The sequence below is a fragment of the Fundulus heteroclitus genome, unplaced genomic scaffold, assembly GCF_011125445.2.
Source record: "Fundulus heteroclitus isolate FHET01 unplaced genomic scaffold, MU-UCD_Fhet_4.1 scaffold_261, whole genome shotgun sequence".
NCBI classification, from domain to species: domain Eukaryota; kingdom Metazoa; phylum Chordata; class Actinopteri; order Cyprinodontiformes; family Fundulidae; genus Fundulus; species Fundulus heteroclitus.
In genome coordinates, this window is record NW_023396671.1 from 30,062 (window position 1) to 55,778 (window position 25,717).

Sequence of the window (25,717 nt, forward strand, 5' to 3'; positions counted from 1 at the left end):
TGCGTTAAAATTAATGGCGTCAAATCTGGGATCCAAAAATGTAATGTGGGTGTACCACAGGGGTCCATTTTGGGCCCATTACTTTTCTGTTTGTACATAAATGATATCCCAAACATCTGCAAAGATGCCATCTGTCAAATGTATGCAGATGATACAATAATTTATGTGACAGCAGACACACCTGAAAAGGCCTCTGATCTTTTAAACAGACAGTTGTGCATCTTATCAGAGTGGCTCCAAAATAACTGCTTAACTTTGAATTACACCAAGACTGTCTCCATGTGTTTCTCCCTTAAGAAAATTACAAACAATGAACTCAAAATAATTATTAATCAACATGAAATAAAGCCGGCTGGTGAATTTAAGTATCTGGGGGTAGTTGTAGATTCAAAATTGAAATTTGATGCCCATATTAAGAAAATGACGAAAACTATAAAGACAAATATAAATTGCTTTCGAATGATTCGACCATGTGTATCAAATCAAGCTGCACAAGTATATTTACATGCAATGTTTTTATCCCATATGTCTTATTGTTCCATCGTTTGGGCCCAGGCCACAAAGTCTGTTTTAAAACCTTTACTCTCACTTTACAAACAAGCACTAAAAATATTCGATCAAAAACCGGTAAAGTGGCATCACTGCAAAATTATTAAAAAATACAACATGATGACATTTGACAATTTTTTAAATTTCTCATTTTTAAAAGCTATTTGTAAATGCCTTAATGGTCTTGCCCCTGAAGTAATCTGTACATTTGTTTTAAAGTATGCAAATGAAGGAATCAGGACAAGAGCTGGAGCTAGTGGGAACTGCAGGATTAAAAGATGTCGGACATCTATGGGTCAGTCCGCCTTCTCAGTGAAAGCATCACATTTATGGAACTCTTTGCCTCTGGAGCTTAAGTCACAGACTGATGTTAAACTTTTCTCCACAAGATTGAAAAAATGGCTCAAAGACAATCAAAAGTGTGAACACTAAACTGGCTTGTACTGTATTGTTTCTTTTAACTTTTCTTGTTTTTTATGTATTTGTGTGTTTTTACTAACCTCCCTCCCCGTAATGCTTACACCTTTTAAAAGCCTAACCAGGGACGAAGGCTGCAAATTAGCCCATGGCTACAAGCCTTATGTACTTGGACATCGGTCACCTGTTTGGTTCCAATGTTTAATTGTACTGTCCCTGTCAAATAAATAAATAATAAAAAAAAAAATACATACTACTAAATAGAACATGCAAGAGAACAAACGTCAATCAAAATGGACTAATTGAGAAATAGCAATGTTTAATCAATTCGCGGTTTGTTGGGAATCTTATTGACAACAACATTAACCATCACAATCTATGTGTCAGTACTTTGAAGTAGCAGCATTGAAAGAACATCAGCTAAATAGCTCTGAGGTAGCAATACTGGCATACCGAAACAGATCTGAAGCTAAGATGGATAATGCTTCTGGCAAAGCTAGCCGCTGGCAATGTTCATGCACAGTTATCTTCTAACTCGTTCTGGCACGGCTTCAAGGTAGCACTCAGCTAACGGCAGCTAAGCTAGCGTGACTTCACAACAGCGTACGGCTAACTGCTTCAGGCTACTCGATGTCTCACCCAAGATGGCGACTATAACGACATATGAGCTCCGACCTTGGGTGTGGTGCGTAAGGAGGCGGTCCTGAACATAAGGCAGTACCAGTTAAGAGAAAAACTTTGAAAAGAGTACTGGAAACCCGAAAGGGGGGAGAGAGAAAAGAGGAAAGAGATATGGAAAAGAAATCTAATTTCAGCTGATCAGTGTGGCCAGTTTATCGTCAAAACCAACACAGCAAAAATCACTTATAATGCATGCGCAGATTGGAAATATTCAGCCCAGTTAAACTCCTTTTCGAGTACTTAAGCATTAAGACTATCCCTAATAGGTTTTGCCCAGGCACAAAATACCACCTTATGGGTGGAAAAAGGGAAATAAAAAAGTTGAAACCTGTTACTTTGTGTTGCTCCAGCAAAGAGCTTGATGCGGCTTGACCCAGTGTCCATTGCTTTCAGCTAGAGTCTCGGGTAGGCTTGGCACGGTTCACTGTGAGGAACAGAAAACACCTCGTTATCTGGGCGCTTCCCCGATTTGTTTGGCCAAAACAAAAACGAGCGGACCTTGACGATTTCTTGAAGATAATGGAGCTTCCAGTTAGATCAAAAATTAATTGATCCAACTTTAAAAACATTATTTTTAAAGTCAAGACCTCCCTGATTGGATACAGGGGAGAAGTGATCAACGGAGCTTGGAGCCAGCCATGGATATAGTCATGTGCCACGTGGGGGACCCAACATGGGAGTCAGCTGAACGTCTCCTCAACAAGGCAAATTGCCCGAAAACACAGAATAGTCCGCCTTCGCTTTTTATAGTCGGTCTCCATGGTGATGAGATAAGGTTTCAGCCATATAAGCTGTGTTGCATGCTGGGAGTTGCAGTTTGTCACATTAAAATGACATAACAGAATAAATGTTATTTATGAAGAATCCCATAAAGTCATTACTTCTGAGAGCTAAGGGATATGATTATCAAATCATAGTTAAATAAATTAAACTTGGTTTGATGCCATTAACTGTTAATTTCTGCTTAGACAGACCTTTCAGTGCTGTAGTGTGGCCAGCATCCAGAAGAGGGTGGTGCTGAGCATCCTCAAAGTGGACATATATATTGTGGGAAATAAATGACTGATTCCCCAGTTACTTATTGAATAAAAGGAAAAGGTGATTCCATCACGTTCTGGCACTTTATTGAGAACCAGAGCAGAGGCAAAGTAATTGCACCCTTGGCTAGGCCACAACCTGGCCCCCTGACAACTACCTGCTCTGGTCTCCTCCATATCCGCACACCTCCTTCTAAAACTCTGCTCTATCGGCTGACCAGAGCAGATGTGTATTCCGAACATCTCAAACCAAAACTTTTACAGTCTCACACAGAAAACACGTAAGTGTGGACCTTGAACCAGGGTAGAGTGAAACCGACTTCTAACTGTATGCAGCTGTTTATATGTTTTGGAAGAAGATAGGTCAGGGGTCATCCATCTATCTTCTTTCGCTTATCCGGGGTCGTGTCGTGGGGTTAGCAGCATCAGTAGGGATGCCCAGATGTCCCTCTCCCCAGCCACTTGGGCCAGCTCCTCTGGGGGATTCCCAAGGCGTTCCCAGGCCAGCCAAGAAACATAGTCCCTCCAGTGTGTCCTGGGTCTTCCTCTGGGTCTTCTCCCGGTGGGACGTGCCCGGAACACCTCATCAGGGAGGTGTCCAGCAGGCATCCTAACCAGATGCCCGAGCCAACTCAACTGGCTCCTCTCGACGTGGAGGAGCAGTGGCTCTACTGAGTCCTCCCCAGATGACTGAGCTCCTTACCCTATCTCTATCTCTAGGCAATGATGCAATGAGAGAAAGGCAGAGGGCATTATGCAACAAAAGAATTATAATAGAAAAAGACACAATGCTAAAATGTATGGTTGATTTTGAGGGCTTTTGTGAGAATTCTAAGTGTTTCACATATTTTTATATTCAGTAATGTATATATTTTATAAATATGCCTAGGTTTAACAATGTGTGAGAAAACCACAATATTTTGTTTATTAACTCTGTATTCAATTCAAGCTGGCACAATACATTGTTAAACCATAATGATGTGCCCTTCATGAAAGACCCTCTTCAAGAGATAATGCTGTTTTTTTAAAGAAAATGACCACTTATCAAATAATCATATGTTGATTGATAAGATCTGTCAACTTTAGGTTTACTCTTTAATCAATAAATTGCGTCTTTAATTGTTACATTTTTGGGATGTAAGAGTACAACGCAGTTCTGGCAAATATAAACGGAATAATAATATTAGAACAAATTGTTTTTAAATTAAAACCTGGATTAAAATTTAGGCTTGAAATGCTTGGTAACACCAAATCAGGTAATTTTCCTTGATTTTCAGGTGCCTCTCAAGTCAGGTGAAAATTTAAGTTATTCCAACACATGGAAAGACAAACTTAATGGAGCTACTGTGGCTGCTACTGCTGAAGTTGTGGACCACAGCCATCATTCCCTCAGTCTCTCCGAAGCAGCTTTACAGCTTCAGGAACATCAATACTGTTTGCCAGGCCCTGCCCCAGACTCCAGGGCTGCCAAGATAATGAACGAACACAGGAGGAGGACAGCTTTCGAGCCAGGCTTTATGACTTACAACCATATTGCCAGGTATAATCGCTGGTTAATAACAGGGGACCAATGCAATTTTTAATTTTCATGTTACCCTGTTGGGATTTTTCCATACTACAGGTACTTGAGTACCAGGGTCTTACCTATGCAGGGTAAGAGAAGCAGATCAGCTTTAAAAAGAATGGCCAAGCGTTTTAGTCTAATAGGTAAGTGGAGAGAACATTATCCTTCTTTTGTAAATTTTTACTAAATGTCCCCACTGAGAACAAAGCGAAACTGGAGTCCAATTCCTTGTTGTATGAACTGACTTGCTGATTAAACCTGATTCAGATTCTATAGTATCACTAATTTGCACATCATTATTTAATTATAGAAAAATAAAACAAGTGTTAAAATGTGTTTTTTCAGATGGAGTGCTGATGTACACAAGAGTGTCTCCGCCTCTCAGAGTGCCACGCAGTAGAGAGGAGGTAAAAAAAGGGCAATGCCAAATTTTTCAGTATTACATTTTCACCTGTAAAGGTTCCTTAATACACTGCTCAAAAAATGAACGGGAATACTAAAATAGCACATCCTAGATCTGAATTAATTAAATATTCTTATTAAAAACTTTGTTCTTTAAATAGTTGAATGTGCTGACAACAAAATCACACACAAATTATCAATGGAAATCAATTTTATTAACGAATGGAGGTCTGAATTTGGAGCCACACTCACTTAAAGTGGAAAAACACTACAGGCGGATCCAACTTTGATCTAATGTCCTTTAAACAAGTCAATATGAAGCTCAGTAGCAAGTGTGGCCTCCACATGCCTGTATGCCCTCCCTACAACTCATGGGCATGCTCCTGGTGAGGTGGTGGCTCGCAGCCATCCGTCCGTCCGTCCGTTGTCTTCCGCTTATCCGGGGTCGGGTCGCGGGGGTAGCAGCTTCAGTAGGGAGGCCCAGACGTCCCTCTCCCCAGCCACTTGGGCCAGCTCCTCAGGAGGAACCCCAAGGCGTTCCCAGGCCAGCCGGGAGACATAGTCCCTCCAGCGTGGGGCTCGCAGCCATTGTCCACACAAAATGTGTGGAGCTCTGCGGAACGAAATCCATTTGCCGAGAGCCAGATTAGTCCCAGATCAGTTGCATTCAGGTTTGGGGACAGGGCGGGGAAGTATAGCGTCAAGGCCTTCATCTTGCAGGAACTGCTGACACACTGCAGCCACATGTCTTGCATTAGGAGGAACCCAGGGCCAACTTCACCAGCTTATGGTCTCACAATTGGTCTCAGGATCTCATCTCTGTACCTAATGGCAGTCATACTGGCAGTCTGGCAAGCACATGGAGGACTGTGCACCCCCCAAAGAAATGCTGCCCCACACCATTACCAACCCACTGCCAAACCGGTCATGCTGGAGGATGTTTCAGGCAGCAGAACGATCTCCATGGCATCTCCAGACTGTCAGGTCTATCACATGTGCTCGGTGTGAACCTGCGTTCATCTCTGGAGAGCACAGAGCGTCAGTTGCAAATTTTCCAATCTTAGTGTTCTCAAGCAAATGGCGAATGTCCTGCACTGTGTAAGCATAACCCCCCACATTTGAACGTCGGGCCCTAATACCACCCTCATGGACTCTGTTTCTGATCGATCATTTGGCGTCTGTTGGAGGTCATTATGCAGGGCTCTGGCAGTGCTCCTCCTGTTCCTCCTTGCACAAAGACAGCAGTAACAGTCCTGTTACAGGGTTGTTGCCCTCCTACAGCCTCCTCCATGTCTCTTGATGTACTGGCCTATCTCTTGGTAGCGCCTCCATGCTCTAGACACTACGCTGACAGACACAGCAAACCTTCTTGCCACAGCTCACATTGGTGTGCCATCCTGGATGAGCTGCACTACCTGAGCCTCTTGTGTGTTGTAGACTCTTTCATGCTACCGCTAGAGTGAAAGTACCTCCAGCATTCAAAAGTGACAAAACATCAGCCAGAAAGCATAGTAACTGAGAAGTGGTCTGTGGTCATCACCTGCAGAAACACTTCTTTATTGGGGGTGTCTTGCTAATTGCCTATAGTTTCCACCTGTTCTCTATTCCATTTGCACAACAGCATGTGAAATTGATTGGCAATCAGTGTTGCTTCTTAAATTGACTGTTTGATTTCACAGAAGTGTGATTGACTTGGAGAAACATTGTGTTGTTTAAGTGTTCCCTTTACTTTTTTGAGCAGTATGTTACACATTCAAGCTGTATAGACATGAAGTTGCTATGGTTTGATGGAAAATAGGCACAGAGCTGTAAAGTAATCTTGCAAATAATACATAACAATTTGACAGAAAGACATACCTCAGGTCCAGCATTTGTTTACAAAGAGATGCAACATGAACAAATCTTTAAAGGATTAAGGATTTTAGGTATAACTAACGAAATTGCCATGTCTTCCAGGTAAATTCAATACTTCAGCAATTCCATGACAACCAGGGCCACTTTGGTCAGGGAATCTGCCAGAGACAAATCTCAAAGCACTACTATTGGGGTAGCCTGAGTCGAGACCTGGCCAGCTGGATCTCTAGCTGCCAAACGTGTGTTAACAGGTCTAAAAGGAAGATGATTCGCTGTAGTGTTTCCAAGTGCACCAACCGCTGTGGTCCAGTTGAGAGAAAACTCGGACTTATTTTCCATAGGTATGACTTCAAAACCAAACAGAATTTCTTTTTTCTTTTTAGAAAAATCTTACATTTTAAAATTCTCAGATTCTGGGACCCGCTTAACCCTATCTAAGTAGTTTAGAGAAACCTCCGTAAATTATACATTATGTAGCTCTGTTTTGCATATGTAGCAAAATCACCGTTAGCCTGGGAACAAAACCCTGGTTTTATCATTTAAAGCTTACTTCATTGAAACCTTCTTTCAGTCTCAAATGAGAGATGATTTTGGATCATATCATCCACTTCTGATCTTATGTTGGATGTCTGCTTGTCAATAAAAACCTAACATTATGCCTGGCTTCCTAGGCAGTCAGTGGCTGTTGTTCTATGCTGTGGGACATAAAGTGTAGGCTAGTTGTACACCTGAATGGTTTTCAGCTTCCCCAGAGGTGGGATTCACTGATGGTAACTCTTGCTGCTATTATTTCTTTAGTGATGCTTACTCTGTTATCCTCCAAAGTAAACTAGTTTTAGCTGATAGTCTACCTGCTGCTTGTTACGTTATGCTCTCTTCACTCTGCTCCAATGGAGCTCGAAAGAGCATGGGATCTTGCAATGTATTGTGGACTGTAGTCGCCATTTTCCAGCTGTTGCTTACAATGCTGATTTGGATGTGGTGCTGTGAGTGATAGACATAATATGCTTGAAAAAGGGACCTTACAAAAGAGAAAGGTGATGGACTATTCTGAGGCAAGCTAACCGAGAGCATGATCCATATGAGCATGATAACTGGACAAAGGCTTTACATGACCTGCTGCCTTTCTCAGATCCTGAGCTTGTTTTCTATCTTGTCAATGGTGTTACTTTTTATACCAGCGATGAATTCAGACATTTTAAGTCATAAAGGGTTCAATTCCATTCAATTAAATGTTATTCATATAGCGCCAATTCATGAAACATGTCATCTCGAGGCACTTTACAAAGTCAAATTCAATCATATTATACAGATTGGTCAAAAAAGTTCCTATATAAGGGACTAAGCAGTTTTTTGTGGGCCCAGGATCTCTGATTTTCCGTCTTAAAGAGAAAACTGTCATAATTTCAGAGGTACGTAAACAGCACACCTTCACTTCAGAGTGTTCCTCTTCAACTTCATTGTCTGCAAGACAAATTTGTTTACAATTATTTTAAGCCTGGCATCCACTCTGCCTTTATGTTGGAAATATTTAGGGGCTTATCTGTTAATTTTATATGACCCAAGGAATTTCACAATCCAAAATGTCTAGCTCTCTCTCATCAAACATGGGTGGACTCAGTTTGTAGTGTGTTTTATGTTATTATTGTAACTTTCATCTGAGTTCAAGGCAATTTCACTCCTGATGAGATGACTGATAAAAGAGAAATAGCAAAATGAAATGTTTTACACTATTGATAACATTTAATAACAATTTAAAAAACATAAACATTATTTCTATTTTACCCAGTCCCATTTTAACAAAAGCATGGTTGTTTTTGTGAACAAATTGCTGTTATTGTTTAAGTGCATTATTGTTTATTGTAATATTGAATAAGTTAGCACATTGTGAGCATTTTACAATCCAGAATTAAATTCCTCGTATGTGTACACCCATCCATCCATCCATCCATCCATCCATCCATCCATCCATCCATCCATCCATCCATCCATCCATCCATCCATCCATTCATCCATCCATCGTCTTTCGCTTATCTGGGGTCGGGTCACTGGGGTAGCAGCTTTAGTAGGGAGGCCCAGACGTCCCTCTTCCCAGCCACTTGGGCCAGCTCCTCCGGGGGAATCCCAAGGCGTTCCCAGGCAAGCCGAGAATCATAGTCCCTCCAGCGTGTCCTGGGTCTTCCCCTGGGTCTCCTCCCCGGTGGGAGGTGCCTGGAACACCTCACCAGGGAGGCGTCCAGGAGGCATCCTAACCAGATGCCCGAGCCACCTCAACTGGCTCCTCTCGACGTGGAGCAGCAGCGGCTCTACTCTGTGTCCTCCCGGGATGACTGAGCTCCTCACCCTATCTCTAAGGGAGAGCCCAGACACACTACGGAGAAAACTAATTTCGGCCGCTTGTATCCGGGATCTTGTTCTTTCGGTCATGACCCAAAGCTCATGACCATAGATAAGGGTTGGAACGTATATCGATCGGAAATTCGAGAGCTTCGCCTTTTGGCTCAGCTCTCTCTTCACGACAGTGGACCGGTACAGCGCCTGCTTCACAGCAGACGCCGCACAAATCCGCCTGTCAAGCTCCTGCTCCATCTACCTCTCATTCGTGAATAAGATCCCAAGATACTTAAACTCCTCCACTAGGGGTAGCACATCCTCCCCAACCCGAAGAAGGCACTCTACCCTTTTCCGGCACAAGATCATGGTCTTGGATTTGGAGGCACTGATCCTCATCCCGGCCGCTTCACACTCAGCTGCGAACCACTCTAGTGAAAGCTGTAGATCAAGCCCTGACGAAGCCAATAGGACCACCTCATCCGTGAATAGCAGAGACGCAATCCTAAGGCCACCAAAACGAATTCCCTCAACACCTTGGCTGCGCCTAAAAATTCTGTCCATAAAAGTTATGATTAGAATCGGTGACAAAGGGCAACCTTGGTGGAGTCTAACTCTCACCGGAAACGAGTCCGACTTACTGCCGGCAATGCGAACCAGACTCTGACACCGATCATACAGAGACCTGACAGCCCTTATTAAAGGGCCCGATACTCCATACTCCCGGAGTACCCCCCACAGGACCCCTCGAGGGACACGGTCGAATGCCTTCACCAGATCCACAAAGCACATGTAGACTGGTTGGGCAAACTCCCATGCCCCCTCCAGGATCCTGCTAAGGGTGTAGAGCTGATCCAGTGTTCCACGGCCAGAACGAAAACAACACTGCTCTTCCTAAAGCCGAGATTCGACTATCCGGCGGACCCTCCTTTCCAGAACCCTGGAATAGACCTTACCATAGAGGCTTAAGAATGTGATTTCTCAATGTTGCAGAGTCACGTTAACCAACAGAGCCCCACAACATCCACTTAAGGTATTCAGGGCCTTAGCACCAAGGAGCTTTTTAACCACCGCTGTGACCTCAGCACCAGAAATGGGAGAACCCAACCCGGAGTTCCCAGGCTCTGCTTCTTCAATGGAAGACATGTTGGTAGGATTAAGGAGGTCTTCGAAGTATTCCGCCCACCGACACACAACATCCCGAGTCGAGGTCAGCAGCATGCCGCCCCCACTATAAAAAGTGTTGGTACCGCACTGCTTTTCACTCTGAGATGTCAGATAGTGGACCAGAAGTGCCTCAAAGCCGTATGGAAGTCTTCCCATGCTGCTCTCATCACTTGCAACAGAAAATGCAACAAACGGCTTGACTTTGTGTTTCAGTTGGCTGTTCAAATCTCTGGATAGTTCTGAAATCCTCTCTGCAATAGTATTCCTCATCAGGCTGATGTTTGCAAAAGCTTGTCGTTTCTCTGGATATACGAGTTCCGCAGCCTTCAGCATGCATGTTTTGATGAACTCCCCTTGGTAATACGGCTTTGATGCTAATGCTATTTCGTTGAAATAGCATTAGCTATTTCAACGAAATAGCTAATTAGCTAATAGCTATTAGCTGAAATTATGTAGATGGGTTTTACTGCTGCATCACTGACCTCTCAGCTCCAAATGAAAACAGACTGCTGTTTCTTCAGACCCACTAGCAGCTCATTTATCTTCTCTTGTCTCAGTTGTACTTGCAGGCTGTCGTATTTTTCACTATGCTGAGTCTCACAGTGGTGCTGAATATTATATTCCTTAAACACTGAGACATGTTGCATTCACATCAAGCACACAGGTTTCCCATTCACTTCTGTAAATAAATAAGAAGCTGTCCATTTTTCTTGGAAAACTCTGTACTCAATATCCACTTTCCTCCTTTTTGACAAAAACATTTTGGCTAATGAGGGTGTAAAGGCGAGTACAAAAGTAAGTAGACGTATGGTAGTAATCACTAAACATTAGCTGTGTCTATCTCAGCATTGTTTTGTCTCCATGTCTTTTTTTTTTTTTTTTCCCAGTGTCCTGTCTAGCAATGTGGCAATATAAATTTATATCTTAATGCCAAATAGAGCTCGACAGATTTTACTTTCACAAGTGGAGCAAACAGCTTTCGCCATAATGCTCCGCTTGATTTGTGCGTGTAAATAGCTTTATTGTGATTCCTGCAGGGAGAATTTCAAATTATATGGACACTACAATGGGAAAGTAGGAGAGTAAAAGTAAAACAAGAAGAGAAAAAAAGAGAAAGAAGAGGTGAAAGATAGAAGAGATAAAAGGAAGAGAATGATAAAACGTCCTCTGTCTGCTCCATCACCTGGAAAGAGACACAAAAAGAACAGCACAACCAACAGACATAAAGCAACAGATACAATCGTGTAACACCTTGATACCATTGCTAAATCATATGTATTATTATTTAAGCTGACATGTGTAATGTGATGCCTAAAAAAGAAAGTAAAAGAAAGTAAATAAATAAATTATAGCCTTTCTGTATATAAGTGAACATTTAATACCTGGGACCCAGCACCTGTGGGAGTTTGTGAGAGTGCACTAGTTTAGGTGAAAATTATCCAGAAGGAAATAGCTTGATAGTGATTGTGGAGAACCGAAGACCCACCTTCCCCGAGCACAGAGGCAGGAGTCAGGGGACCCGTAACCCCGGACTCCCAAAGGGGCTTTTGTCTCCATGTCTAAAACAGTGCGTGGTGGACAATTTAGGAATAGCAGTTTATTTAAAAAATTGTATTTCATGTCTCATTGCACTTTTTCACTTTCAGATTTATCCTGTGGGCTGGATTGAACCCCTTGGCGCCAGTCCCTCCGTCCCCCTTACGAGAAAAGCACACTTTGAGGCTTCTTATTTCCTTCTGTTGCCATAGCGAATCACATTATCTGTTACATTGTTCAGGGCTTCTTTTTATGCTTGTGTTCACGCTTAACTCAGGGTTGATAGGATGCTGAGATTACTTACTTGGTTATCACCTGTTCTGAAACTGAAAATGCTGAGTATGGCAGAGTGAGGTAGAACTACTCAGAGTAGCTGCTTTCTACTTAGTAGGCCATTCTTTCTGAAACGGGGCCCCGATATTGCCTCAAACGCGTTTGAGTGTTGTCTGAAGCTTATCTACAACTGAGCTGCTGACATCACACTTAATGTCGGCAACAGCAGTTGGTGGAACGTTGCCAAAACATAACACTGGTGAACTCAGGGTAACACTGATCTCTCGGTCACAAGTACCACCAATTCACCACGTTTGCTCTTATCGCCCTTCAGGTCAGAAAGCCTTGTAGAGATGCGTGAGTCGTGGATATGATTTTGCAGCCATGTTTCAGTGAAACATTCGCAATATTCTGACTGGGTCCTTGTTAGGGTTACAAGCCCGCAGCGCAGGCGAACAGCTAAGCCGTTCGTCTGCACTGTGTGCAGAGAACCCTATTGTTTTTCGTGTGTTTTTAAATTATTAGGGTTCCAAGCCCGCAGCACAGGCGAACGGCTATGCCGTTCGTCTGCTCTGTGAGCAGAGAACACTATTGTTTTTCCTCTGTTTTTCCATTATTTATTATTATTATAAATAATTATTTTTCTCCACTAAAACGCGTTGTGCGGCCCATGCGGACTTGTAACGAAACGGTTGAATCAGGTATCCATGTACAGAATGTGCTCCGCTACTCAAACCCAGAAATTCAGACCCTCAACAACTAAGGGGCGCTATAACAAAGGACAATGCGTTTCGGCCTATAACCACCAAACTACTGGTCCCACACTCAAAAACTTCACATCACTTTGTTTATTGGATGTTCCTGCAAAATAAAGGGAATTGGCACACCCTTGGTTTCCCAGCTAGTTTTCGCGCTACATGGCTACAAAGGTTAAACCTTTCTTGTTAAACTCCTCCTACATTTTTTTGTGCAATGTGCGCAAAACTCCATATATAACCGTGTAATGGACAAATAATGGACCTTGGCGTTCCGATCCTCGGCTGCAGAAGCTGGCTCTTGGGACGTGGAATGTCACCTCTCTGGTGGGGAAGGAGCCTGAGCTTGTGCGCAAGGTTGAGAGGTTCCGACTAGAGATAGTCGGACTCACCTCGACGCACCGCTCTGGCTCCGGAACCAGTCTCCTTGAGAGAGGCTGGACATTCTTCCACTCTGGAGTTGCCCATGGTGAGAGGCGCCGAGCTGGGGTTGGCATACTGGTTGCCCCCCATCTCGGTGCCTGCACGTTGGGGTTTTCCCCGGTGAACGAGAGGGTGGCCTCCCTCTGCATTCGTGTGGGGGGACGGGTTCTGACTGTTGTTTGCGCTTATGCGCCAAACAGCAGTTCAGATTACCCACCCTTTTTGGAGTCCTTGGAAGGGGTACTGGAGAGTGCCCCTCCTGGGGACTCCCTCGTTTTGCTGGGGGACTTCAACGCTCACGTGGGCAATGACAGTGGGACCTGGAGGGGCGTGGTTGGGAGGAATGGCCCATCTGATCTGAACTCGAGTGGTGTTTTGTTGTTGGACTTCTGTGCTCATCATGGATTGTCCATCACAAACACCATGTTCAAGCATAAGGGTGTCCATATGTGCTCTTGGCACCAGGACACCCTAGGTCGCAGTTCAATGATCGACTTTGTTGTCGTTTCATCTGACCTGCGGCCGTATGTCTTGGACACTCGGGTGAAGAGAGGGGCGGAGCTCTCCACCGACCACTACCTGGTGGTGAGTTGGCTCCGATGGCGGGGGAGGAAGCCGGTCCGACCGGGCAGGCCCAAACGCACTGTGAGGGTTTGCTGGGAACGTCTGGCAGAGTCCCCTGTGAGGCGGAGCTTTAACTCCCACCTCCGGGAGAACTTTAAACACGTCCCGAGGGAGGCGGGGGACATTGAGTCTGAATGGACCATGTTCCACGCCTCTATTGTTGAGGCGGCTAGTTGGAGCTGTGGCCGCAAGGTTGTCGGTGCATGTCGCGGCGGCAACCCTCGAACCCGCTGGTGGACACCAGCGGTGAGGGAAGCCGTCAAGCTGAAGAAGGAGTCCTACCGGGCTTTTTTGGCCTGTGGGACTCCGGAAGCAGCTGATGTGTACCGGCAGTCGAAGCGGCAGGCGGCTCGGCTAGTCGCCGAGGCAAAAACTCGGGCGTGGGAAGAGTTCGGAGAGGCCATTGAGAAAGACTTCCGTACGGCTTCGAAGCGATTCTGGTCCACTATCCGGCGTCTCGGGAGGGGGAAGCGGTGCAGTACCAACACTGTTTACAGTGGGGGTGGTGTACTGCTGACCTCGACTCGGGACGTCGTGCGTCGGTGGGCGGAATACTTCGAAGACCTCCTTAATCCCACCAACACGTCTTCCACTGAGGAAGCAGAGCCTGAGGACTCTGGGTCGGGTTCTCCCATCTCTGGTGCTGAGGTTGCCGAGGTTGTTAAAAAGCTCCTCGGTGGCAAGGCCCCGGGGGTGGATGAGATTCGCCCTGAGTACCTTAAGGCTCTGGATGTTGTGGAGCTGTGTTGGTTAACGCGGCTCTGCAACATTGCGTGGACATCGGGGGCAGTTCCTCTGGATTGGCAGACTGGGGTGGTCCCCCTATTTAAAAAGGGGGACCGGAGGGTGTGTTCCAACTACAGAGGAATCACACTCTTAAGCCTCCCTGGTAAGGTCTATTCAGGGGTTCTGGAAAGGAGGGTCCATCGGATAGTCGAATCTCGGATTCAGGAAGAGCAGTGTGGTTTTCGTCCTGGCCGTGGAACATTGGACCAGCTCTATACCCTCAGCAGGATTCTTGAGGGGGCATGGGAGTTTGCCCAACCAGTCTACATGTGCTTTGTGGATCTGGAGAAGGCATTCGACCGTGTCCCCCGGGGGATCCTGTGGGGGGTACTCCGGGAGTATGGAGTACCGGACCCTTTAATAAGGGCTGTCAGGTCTCTGTACGACCGGTGTCAGAGTCTGGTCCGCATTGCCGGCAGTAAGTCGGACTCGTTTCCGGTGAGAGTTGGACTCCGCCAAGGTTGCCCTTTGTCACCGATTCTGTTCATAACTTTTATGGACAGAATTTCTAGGCGCAGCCAAGGTGTTGAGGGGATCCGTTTTGGTGGCCTTAGGATTGCGTCTCTGCTATTCGCGGATGACGTGGTCCTATTGGCTTCATCAGGGCGTGATCTACAGCTCTCACTGGAGTGGTTCGCAGCCGAGTGCGAAGCGGCCGGGATGAAAATCAGTGCCTCCAAATCCGAGACCATGGTCTTGAACCGGAAAAGGGTAGAGTGCCTTCTCGGGTTGGGGAGGATGTCCTGCCCCTAGTGGAGGAGTTCAAGTATCTTGGGGTTTTGTTCACGAATGAGGGGAAGATGGAGCGGGAGATCGACAGGCGGATTGGTGCAGCGTCTGCTGTGAAGCGGGCGCTGTACCGATCCGTTGTGGTGAAGAGAGAGCTGAGCCAAAAGGCGAAGCTCTCGATTTACCGGTCGATCTACGTTCCTACCCTCATCTATGGTCACGAGCTTTGGGTCGTGACCGAAAGAACGAGATCCCGGATACAAGCGGCTGAAATGAGTTTTCTCCGTAGTGTGTCTGGGCTCTCCCTTAGAGATAGGGTGAGGAGCTCAGTCATCCGGGGAGGACTCAGAGTAGAGCCGCTGCTCCTCCACGCCGAGAGGAGCCAGTTAAGGTGGCTCGGGCATCTGGTCAGGATGCCTCCTGGATGCCTCTCTGGTGAGGTGTTCTGGGCAGGTCCCACCGGGAGGAGGCCCAGGGGAAGACCCAGGACCCGCTGGAGGGACTATGTCTCCCGGCTGGCCTGGGAACGCCTTGGGATTCCTCCTGAGGAGCTGGCCCAAGTGGCTGGGGAGAGGGACGTCTGGGCCTCCCTACTGAAGCTGCTACCCCCGCGACCCGACCCCGGATAAGCGGAAGAAGACGGACGGACGGACGGACAAATAAAAAAAGTTATCGCGGCGGATTATTTAATTTTTACTTTTTTGAAAAGTAACGCTAAAATAAGTGATTGTTTGCTAGCTAGCTCTAAATGTAATTGCTGATTATTCTAAAACCATAACAGATTTTAACATGTCCTTCATAACCCATAGTCCAAATAAGATTTTGCACGTGACCCGTGTTTGAGGATCGTCCATCACTAGGGGGCGCTGTGATGTCAAGAAATTTACTACGCAAGAATGGCTGATCATATTTTTACAAAACGTTCTTCATCCCCTTCCAGTCATAGCCTTGAACTCAGGTATTAAATATGGTAATGATTGAAACAAGTGGGCGGGGCCTATTTCCAGAAGTGTGAAAAAACCTGGAGAATAATTACAATAAAGAAAAGAATAAAAAATGGTTTAAAATCAATTTTTTGATCTCAGATTTTCAGGATGTATTCAGGGAATAAGGTGTAACAATTCTCTCACTGCATGTATTGAGGTTTTTGAAAGTGCCACACTGTTTTTTTAAAAGTTTGTAAAATGGAGAAATCAATGTATTTTCCACAAATATTGTTCAATCCCCCAAAAAATGGCCTCTATTTGTAAAGCACATGCAGACTAAACATGGATTTCAGTTTGGTGAAAATCCAGACCATTTTGACTTATTTAGAAGACATTGCAGGCTTAGGGTCTTTTTCACACCACTGTTCTCCGATTGCCCCCCGGAGTCCGGGGCCTGGAGGAGGAGCAGGCTACCTGGCCCGAGTGTTCTTGGCTGGCGGTGGAAGTTGGGTCCATGTGATCAGATGGGACTGGGGCTAGTGTTTCTCCTCTCGCCTGGAATATGGGGGGCTAAGGTATGGAGGGTAGGGTGTGGGGGAGGTAGTACCTCAGGGTTTGTGTGTGTGTGTGTGTGTGTGTGTGTGTGTGTGTGTGTGTGTGTGTGTGTGTGTGTTGGAAGGGGGGGGGGCTCTGGTTGGTTAGCACGTTTGGTTCATGTTGGCCCCATCTCCGGATGGGTGGGCTTTGCGTCATCTGGTCTGGGGCCGGGATGGGGGCTTAGGACTGGAGCATGGACCGTGTAGGTCAGGTTGTGGTGGTCCCCCCCTTCCCCCATCTTGATGTAAGGGTTCACCTCCCGGGTCTGGGGGCTGGATACCCCTCTGAGGTGCTAGTGCCTTAGGGATGCTAGCTGATAAAACCTCAAAGTGCTGATTCAGTTTATTCACCCATCTCAAGTCATCTACATCATTGGTGTTTAGTTTGTGACCTGAAATTATTTTCAGCCGTTCCCAAACATCACTGATGTTGTTGTCCTGCAGCCACACCTCCATTTTCTTTCTGTAGTTCGTTTTTCTGATCTTTTTCTTCTGTAAATCTCTTAGTTCTTCTTTCTTTCCTACCTGAAAGCTCTCTTGTTCTCCTTTAGCAAAGATTTTATCTCAGGTTTTTAGCCAGGGCATGCAGTTGGAGAAGCACCTAACTTTCTTAAAGGGCACAGTAGAGTAAAGTCCCTTAAATGAAAGTTGCGCCAACTCAGCGAGTGCCGCCATTTTGGGTCTAAACTTGCCACAGGCAGGCGCTTTAACACTGTTATGTTATGCGCGTTTCGCACCCTCTAATACCCTTCAGGCAGGTGTTCAGAATAAAACACAACTGAGTGTTGATGATCACCAACTAGGCATCCAGAAAAGCTGATATTACATTTTAATAAGACTTGAGAGAGACATTTTTAAGTGAACTGTATACTTCTCTTTTCCTGTCTTGAAGTCCAGAATTGATCCCATAGGACAAAAATCAGACACACATTATGCTACAGCACAATGAAATAAAGCAAGAAATCCAGAAGAAAATTTCACATAAAAAAATCGGACGGTCAGTGAAAATCAAACATGTTTGAAATTCAGTCGGCCGTCGTGAGGTTTTTGTGAGCGCATCCTGCTGTTCAAGCAGAGCTACAAGGGAGCGCCCTCCCCTCCTCTCCGTCCCCTCCAGGGGAGGGAGGGGAGCAGGCATCCCCAAAGCGACCTTCGCCCGGCCCGGGACCCGCGGGGCCCGCACGTCGGCTCGCGGGGCGGGGGGAGGGCAAGCGCTCCGGTCCGCGCGACGCGCTGGCCGCCTGTTTCGGCCCGCCTCCGCTCACGGGGCGGGCCAGGCGACCTGCCGTGCCGCGCGGCCGCCGGTGCGGTGCGTGAGCTGGGCTCGACCCCCTGCTCTGGGTCCCTGTCACCCACCGTCGCTCGCCTGCCTCTGCCACCACAGCGAGCGGTCCCAGAGGGGGCACGACGTACAGAATGAGCAGTCCGCTCGCGTCTGAGCGTCGCGCCGCACAGATCGTGAGCGGTGAACTTTTTAAACCCGCGGTTCCGTCGTACAGTTTGAGATGTACCACCACTGAAAAACTCGTACAGGGTATGCCCGGCTTAGCGGTTGGGGACTGGCGGGGAGAGACAAGCTTTGCGCGTTTTTTTGTTTGTTTTTTTTTTAATATTGGCGAGGTGACTTTACAGTAGAGTCCCCACAGAGGTTTATGTAGTATATGATTCATGGTCTCTCCATGAGGATTGCATAGCTCAACCCACACAGTGGCGCTGAAGCAGTCTCTCTGAGCTTCTTTGGCCTCCTCCTTTTATTCATATTTAGGGCTGGGCAAGTTAACGCGTTAATTTCGCGTTAACTCATTAGACTATTAACGGCGATATTTTCTTTAACGCGCGTTAACGCATGTTGGTCACATGCTTTTATTTTGTGAAGGTCTGTTGCTGCGGTGTAGGGGTTTGAATCAGAACAGTAGCTGGCGATAATGCGCCAATAACCTCGCTGTCAGCCAAGCCTCGGATTCAAAGAGGAAGAAAGGTGCTGGCCGGAAAAAAACACAGCTGACATGCGGAAGGCGGTGTTTCCCGCAGGTACCGCGAGCGAGCTTAGGCGAGGCGAGGCGGTGAGTTGGCGGCCGGAACAAGTTTTGTGCGGAGCGGGGGGGGGGTCTGCATCGACGCCGTCGGTGAAGTCGCTTCTCGTTTCAAAGTATCCATGTGTTTTTGCCTGTTTTCCCCCTGCCATTCACTATATGCGCGCGAGAAAGCAACAACAAAAAACCGCGTGTCAACGTCAAATAAACGCAAGCATATCGAGTTAGCAAGCATTTCAGTTTAAAGTTCTTCCAGCATGGAATATGACAGAAACAAGTTAGTTGGAACCACTGCCAAGTTAAACTTTGGTATTGAACATAAAATGGTAATGCTGCTCCCTGCTGTTACCTCAGAAATTGCCTGTTTTTGGTAGATTTTTTCCCCATAAAGAGAATTCCCTGTCAGTGGCAATAAGCTTTAATTTATTATTATTGCTATTTTTTGTTTTACATGTTTAAGTTGAGCTTTACACTAAATATGTGTTACTGATAAGTGCTACAAATGTTACAACACTTTTGTTCATATGGCAGCAGAACATTAAAATAAAAGTGCTCTTTACACTACTTTTGAATTCATTCTTGGAGTTTGTAAATACAATGCGATTAATCGCGATTAATCGCGATTAATCAGTGCGATTAATCGCGATTAAATATTTTAATCGTTGCCCAGCCCTATTCATATTACCTAATCTAGTGTGTAGCTATGGTGTATCCTGTCTACAAGTTTTTTCCACTGTCATGGCCAAATGTTCCTATTGTGGTGCAATAAAGATGTTTCTATTCTACTCTACACCTAGGTTTCCTCTTCATAATCTGCCCCTGCTGTCTCAGTGGCTGAAAGCTTGTGGCCGTGGTAATTGGCATCCTCGGCTCTGGTCTTCCATTTGCTCAGCGCATTTTACAGAGAAGTGCTATGACAGCAGCAGCGAGAATATTACCCTCCTTCCAGATGCAGTTCCCACACTTAACATCCACTACGACTCAAAAGTGAGACACTGAGTCACAGCTGAGGCTCATTTATTTTATTTGAGCAACTAGCTTATAATAGTTATTTTTCTTCCACAGGTTCAGGCAGATGACTTGACCTTGACACCAGCTGGGGAGGAAGTATGTCACTAGGGTGTTGGACTTCTCTGAAACAATATAGCATGCATTCAAATTCTAATACAATTCTGTGTGAACAGGCTTTTTTTGCTAAGTACAATGCAGTGGAGCTCTACATCAGCAGACGCATTTACCCTCCTGGATTGACCTATGTAGAGAAGAACACTTTCAGGAGATTCTGCAAAAGATATGCTATCATAGGTTTGTCAAATTCTGTGATTCGTTTTGTGTGGCACAGTCTTAAAAAGAGACAAACTGTTCCAACTGAGACAAAAATTTAAGCACAAAAAAACTAACGACATTCAGTTATAGTATTTGGGATTCTGTGTACGAATTTTTGCAAATATTTTTATAAACAGCTTGTATGTAGAAAGAAAAATCCGTAGCACAAGACAAAACAGTGAAGGCAAATTATCAGCAACTGCATTTAAATTACAACCAGCTGAACAGACGTTTAAGACCACACACACCCAAAAATCAAAAATGCATACAAATCTAGTGTTTATGTGATTCTCTGTCTGGCATTAACACTCTCCTGACCCCTTATTGCAAAGACAGAATATTTTTCTTTGTATGTTTGTTAGGATCGGGGGTGTCAAACTCAAATATACAGTGTGACAAAATTAAAACCTTTGGCTAATGGTCTTGAAATGTTTTATCAGATAATGATCAGGCTGTGTGAGTTTAAATTATGGTTTCAGCAAATTGCCCATTCTACCTTTTCTCTTGCTGCTGTTTTCCCCTTTTTGCATTGTGAAGCTCATCGTCCAACATGGTTGTGATACACTGGCATGAAATTCGAATACTTGCTAATTTCTCACATCTTAAAATTTTGTTTAGAATTATATTTCATTATTCACTTTTAGTTTTTATATATACCGAAATGGAATAAAATTCCCCAAAATTAATATTAGTAACAATAAAGGGCAATACATTTTATAGCTCTTCTAATACAAGTCTTGTACCCTCTTCTCCTTTTATTGGACATGTTTTGACAGATGGCAAGCTGCATGTGATGTCAGGAGACCAGATGCGCTTGGTCCTGAGGAGTAGGCAGCAGATTGAAACTGCTCTTGTGGACTTTCACAATGAACTTAACCACCTCAGTGTCAACAAGTGCCTCAGATTGCTCAACGAAAGGTTTTTCCATGTTTATTTTTCCTTAGGTGCTGCATATTGCTCATAGTTATCATGTAATAATTTTTCAAAGTCTTATCTCTGACAGGTACTACTGGCAAACAATGAAGCCTGATGTGGTGCAGTGGATCAACAACTGTTCTCAGTGCAGCCTGAAGATAATAAAAAAAAAAACATGCCGTCGAGCAGAGACAGAAAGGTCTGAAATGTTTCAGTCTCTGACATCTGCAGAATGTGGCTCACACATGTGTGTTGGTCACAGCTCTTTTTTTTTATGGTTGAGCACAGACATACAACACTCGCCACAGTTATTGTCACCCCTGGCAAGCCTAGACAACCTTATTTTTATAGCATTATTCAGGTTAAGTGAGTGCATTACAGGACAGCAAAGTATGACAAAACATCAAATATTAATAGAAAAACTCTAAGCTTCACATAAAAAGAGAAACATTGAGATGTAAATTAAAACAAAGACATGATGGCACCTTTTATACAATGAGGGGTAACACAAAGGGCTTTACAGAGGTTAAATACAGAAAGGCAGAATGTTGTCGATAGCGGTACATTCAATTAAATTTTGTTTATATTGCACCAATTCACAACACATGTCATCACAAGGCACTTTACAAAGTCTTAGCATGCATGAAGCGACAGTGGAGAGGAAAACTCCCCTTTAACAGGGAGGAAAACCTCCAGCAGAACCAGACTCAGTGTGAACAATCATCTGCCTCAACCAACTGGGGGTTAGAGAAGACAGAGCAGAGACAGAAAAGCACAGAAGCACACATTGATCTAGGAATCATTTCTATCTTATATGGTAATAGTGGTTGATCTGTCTCCCCTGGATGATGTCGCAGCTAACAGAACACCAGACCAGATGTACCTACTATGAAGAAAACAAATGACAGAGAACAAAAAGTTGAAATAACAACAAAATGCAAATTTGAAAACAGTAGGAGAACTCAGCAGGGTGAGAAAAATAGACCTGTCCTCCAGCAGTCTAAGCCTAAAGCAGCATGACTACAGAGATAGCTCAGGGTAACCTAAGCCAACATTTTAAGCCTAGTCTTAAAAGTAGACGGGGTGTCTGCCTCACGGACCAAAACTGTTTTTAACCTTTTTCGACACCTTTCACAACGGTTTCTCATTTCAGTCGCTGCCCTGACCAGATAATATATCTCCTGTATGGCGCAGGGCGCTGTAGTCTGTGTTTACGCAAGCCGAAGGCTGAGTTTGAAGTTGTTCTCCGAGCAATTTTGTTTGTGGTTGCAGTGGATGTAATGATTACATTCCGCTTTGCTTTTAGCCCACTAATAGTCTTAAAGGATTTTAATTTTTACAAGCAACAAGCAACTGTTGTTGAATCTGGATCCAAGATGGTGCCAAAGCAGGGCTGCACAGTGTTGCAGTGGGTAGCGCTGTTGCCTTGCAGCAAGAAGGTCCTGGGTTCAAGTTCTTTCTGCATGGAGTTTGCATGTTCTCCCTGTGCATGCATGGGTTCTCTCTGGGTACTCCTCCCACAGTCCAAAAACATGACTGTTAGGCCTCTCTAAATTCTCCTTAGGTGTGAGTGTGTGTGTGTGAATGTCCTGAGTGTATGTCCTGTTTGTTTCTGTGTTGCCATGCGACAGACTGGCGACCTGTCCATGGTGTCCCACCTCTTGCCCATTGACAGCTGGAGATAGACACCAGCACCCCTACTCACGTGACGGAAAATGGATGGATAGTCTTACAGGAGGAATCCTATAGGAAATATAGCACTTTTTATGCATTGCAACCCCAGATTATATCGGTATAGGCGTAGCTTTTCAAGCCCTGCACCTCACTGGGTCCTAAGTGACTGTAGAAAAAAAAAAGTTTTGTTTGTTAACGTCTGGTACAAGCATAATTTATACCTAATGATACCGGTTTGGGGCGGTGAGGCGGGTGGATTTGTTCCCCCATTGGTGCGCTGCACTCGAGGAATAAACAACGAAAGAATGCGTAAACAAAGACTGTAAATGGCTCCTGTAGAGGGAACAGGAGGAATGACTGATCTGAAGCCCCTGATATTACAAGCCCCTTAAAAGTGCACTTCTAAATTACAAGTAACATAATTTGCACCTGATTACAAGCACAAAGCGACGCAGCAGCCCACCGCAGCACCAACGGTTCTGTGTCGTTAAACAAAATACCATAAAACACAACTACTAACTCTCCTACTGATTTTAATTGGGACACTTTGCTACAGGCGGAAGGACGTTAAACATAGTGGTTCACATTTTGAAGGCTGACCGCTGATAAAAAGCCCCTGGCTCCAAGGGAAGGGAGGGGAGAGGAGCAATAAGAGTGTTGAGGCACCGAAAAATGCAGAATTAATAAAAACAAAACTTATAAACAGACTAAGGGGTGTTCTAGACTGCACCTGGTTAGCAAATCTATTTTCTGATCCAACGTGCAGCCATGACTAGTTCTGAATGAAGGCTTTCTGTGGCAGCCGCTCTCCCCCCTTGCCTCCTGCATACGCAGTACTGGGCCGGACCAACTTTCACCACTGGTTAAGACCAAAATTATTTATAATTGATCGCTCTTCCTGCTGCTCTGTTAATATGAACTGCAGCAGAAATAAGATGTGAAAGAAGCTGAAACAGCTCTGCACAAGGCAGGGTTTAGACTGAGCTCTGAATGGACAGAGCTGTGAACAGATCATCCGCTGCCCATATGACCCATTGTTATTTTTATGTGAGGAATGTTGTGTGGTGTGTGTGCATGTGTAGTTAGGGAAATGCGTGTCTCACATGGTCATTGCTTGAGAGCTAAGAGCTCTGCTTATTTGGATAGCGACTCTCGTGACAGTTATAGATTCTGATGTGATAGCGGCAGCTAGTGCGTCCTGTTTATTTTGGTTCAGCTGTGGGCTTGGCACTTCTTGTTTTCGTCACAGCTATATTTCCCTGCCTTAAACCATAATATTGCAAAACTTCCGGTTAAAGGGGTGTTTTCCTCTCCACTGTTGCTTCATGCTTGCTCAGTATGAGGGATTGCTGCAACGCCATCAACAATCCAGACGACTGTCCACTGTGGCTCTATGCTCTTTCATAGGGAGGGAAAGCTGCTTGTCAAGACTCGATACAATCTACGGGGTTTCCTTAGATAGGACATTTTTTGACCAATTTGATTGAATTTGACTTTGTAAAGTGCCTTGATATGACATGTGTTGTGAATTGGGGCTGTATAAATAATATTAAATTGAAAATATTGCAATGTGATTGGTCCGCCCCACTTTGGTTCGGTCTTGGAACTGTTGAGGCCGGAGCGAGACAAGATGAATTCTCCTGTGTTTGTAAACATACAAATACCACAAGAGTTCAGCTTACTAATGATCAAACAGAGTCTTTTCCTTTTCCTTGTGCACAGAAAACACATTTCCCTAAAACTGACTTTTCATAATAACGTAAATTGATGAAATGTGAACTCTTTTACTATTTACAAACCATAAACCACGTGTGAGGGGGAAAGGACACTTACGCTTTCTAGATTCAGACTGGCATGCTGTATTTAATAACCTAAATCAGATCGGAACACGGCTAACTGCTTTTCTTAGGGTGTACATATATCCTATAATGTATAAAAATACTTTTACTGCCATCAAAAGTCCACTGTATTCTATTGAACCCCCACTGATCATTCTTGACATGGCTGAGGCAAAACCCTACTCATAAAGCTCTAAATTCTAACTCCATGAGGAAACTTTGGAATGGACAGATCAGTCTGTCTGCTCCCTGGCAAGCCCCACCCAGCACTGCATCACTGCAGTCCCTGCGCAGAGAGAAGCTGTGCTTTATATTAATTTATTTATGCCAGCAGGAGTAGAATAGATTGGAGCCCGGTGGATCCGAGTAGGCAGAATAGGGTAGGACCAGTGTGGAATGGGCTAAGGAGGTATAATGCCATCAGCAAAGCTTCTCCATCCTGTTTCTCCAGAGTCTTGATGAGTGGGAGGAGGATACGGAGATGGCTTCTCAGCATGCCTTTGTCTGTTTAACCTATGCTGTCTTCTTGCTGCTACCTGCTGGACCGGAGTGGTACTGCAGTTTTCCTCACACTGTCTCCATGTGTCATTGGGCTGTTTTACATAAATGGCCCTTAACAAATCAACAATCTTTTATTATCACCACATTACCGTGGTAATTTTTTTAAGACACCGGCTCAGAATGCACACAAATAATCTATAGAGGTAGGCACAACAGTATTTTCACTTCCTCCTTTTTTATATATAGTAATGAAGTCAGTCAGTTGGCTGCAGTGGGCAATCACTTCCTGAGAAGCCCAAGCATGCAAAATAGACTTTAGGGAGTGCTAAGACTCGTGCTCGTAGTTCCGAAATTCAGTCCTTTTTAAACTGTATGAATGTGTTGTTGCATGAATTAATCGCTCCAAGCTTCTCTGATGAGCAGTAAATGTAGCATTCTAGCCAGACTTTATTCAGACGATGCACTCAATGATGAACACTGATGGACTATGGTGGGGTATTCCAACCCATTTATTCAACAGACAGGAATATACACCATAGACACACTGTAAGAGCTGTAGATAAATAAAACAAAGATTACTTCACTTAACATATGACCACGCTTCATATTTACATCTAACAAAACCATGAAGGATGAATTCCATTAGCTAGCATTGACTTATTAGCTTTTTTCAAACTTGCTTTGCATATAAAAATAACTAAGTAAACTTAGTCACTATAAAAATAAAATGCACAACAATGCAAATTATACCTGTTCGTCTTCCAGCTAAATGCTAGATAA

General features: G+C 44.7%; 1 protein-coding gene across 1 annotated transcript in view; it reads left to right on the top strand.

Annotated features, from left to right (window-relative positions):
- LOC105922430 overlaps positions 1–25,717 on the top strand; it is an 85,016-nt gene that overhangs the window by 22,724 nt on the left and 36,575 nt on the right. The window contains exons 6-14 of the mRNA XM_036129966.1: positions 3,962–4,224; positions 4,306–4,391; positions 4,594–4,655; positions 6,607–6,845; positions 19,481–19,670; positions 19,749–19,790; positions 19,868–19,988; positions 20,786–20,927; positions 21,013–21,123. Coding sequence (XP_035985859.1) covers positions 3,962–4,224; positions 4,306–4,391; positions 4,594–4,655; positions 6,607–6,845; positions 19,481–19,670; positions 19,749–19,790; positions 19,868–19,988; positions 20,786–20,927; positions 21,013–21,123 — 1,256 coding nt within the window. The remainder of the gene's footprint in view (positions 1–3,961; positions 4,225–4,305; positions 4,392–4,593; positions 4,656–6,606; positions 6,846–19,480; positions 19,671–19,748; positions 19,791–19,867; positions 19,989–20,785; positions 20,928–21,012; positions 21,124–25,717) is intronic.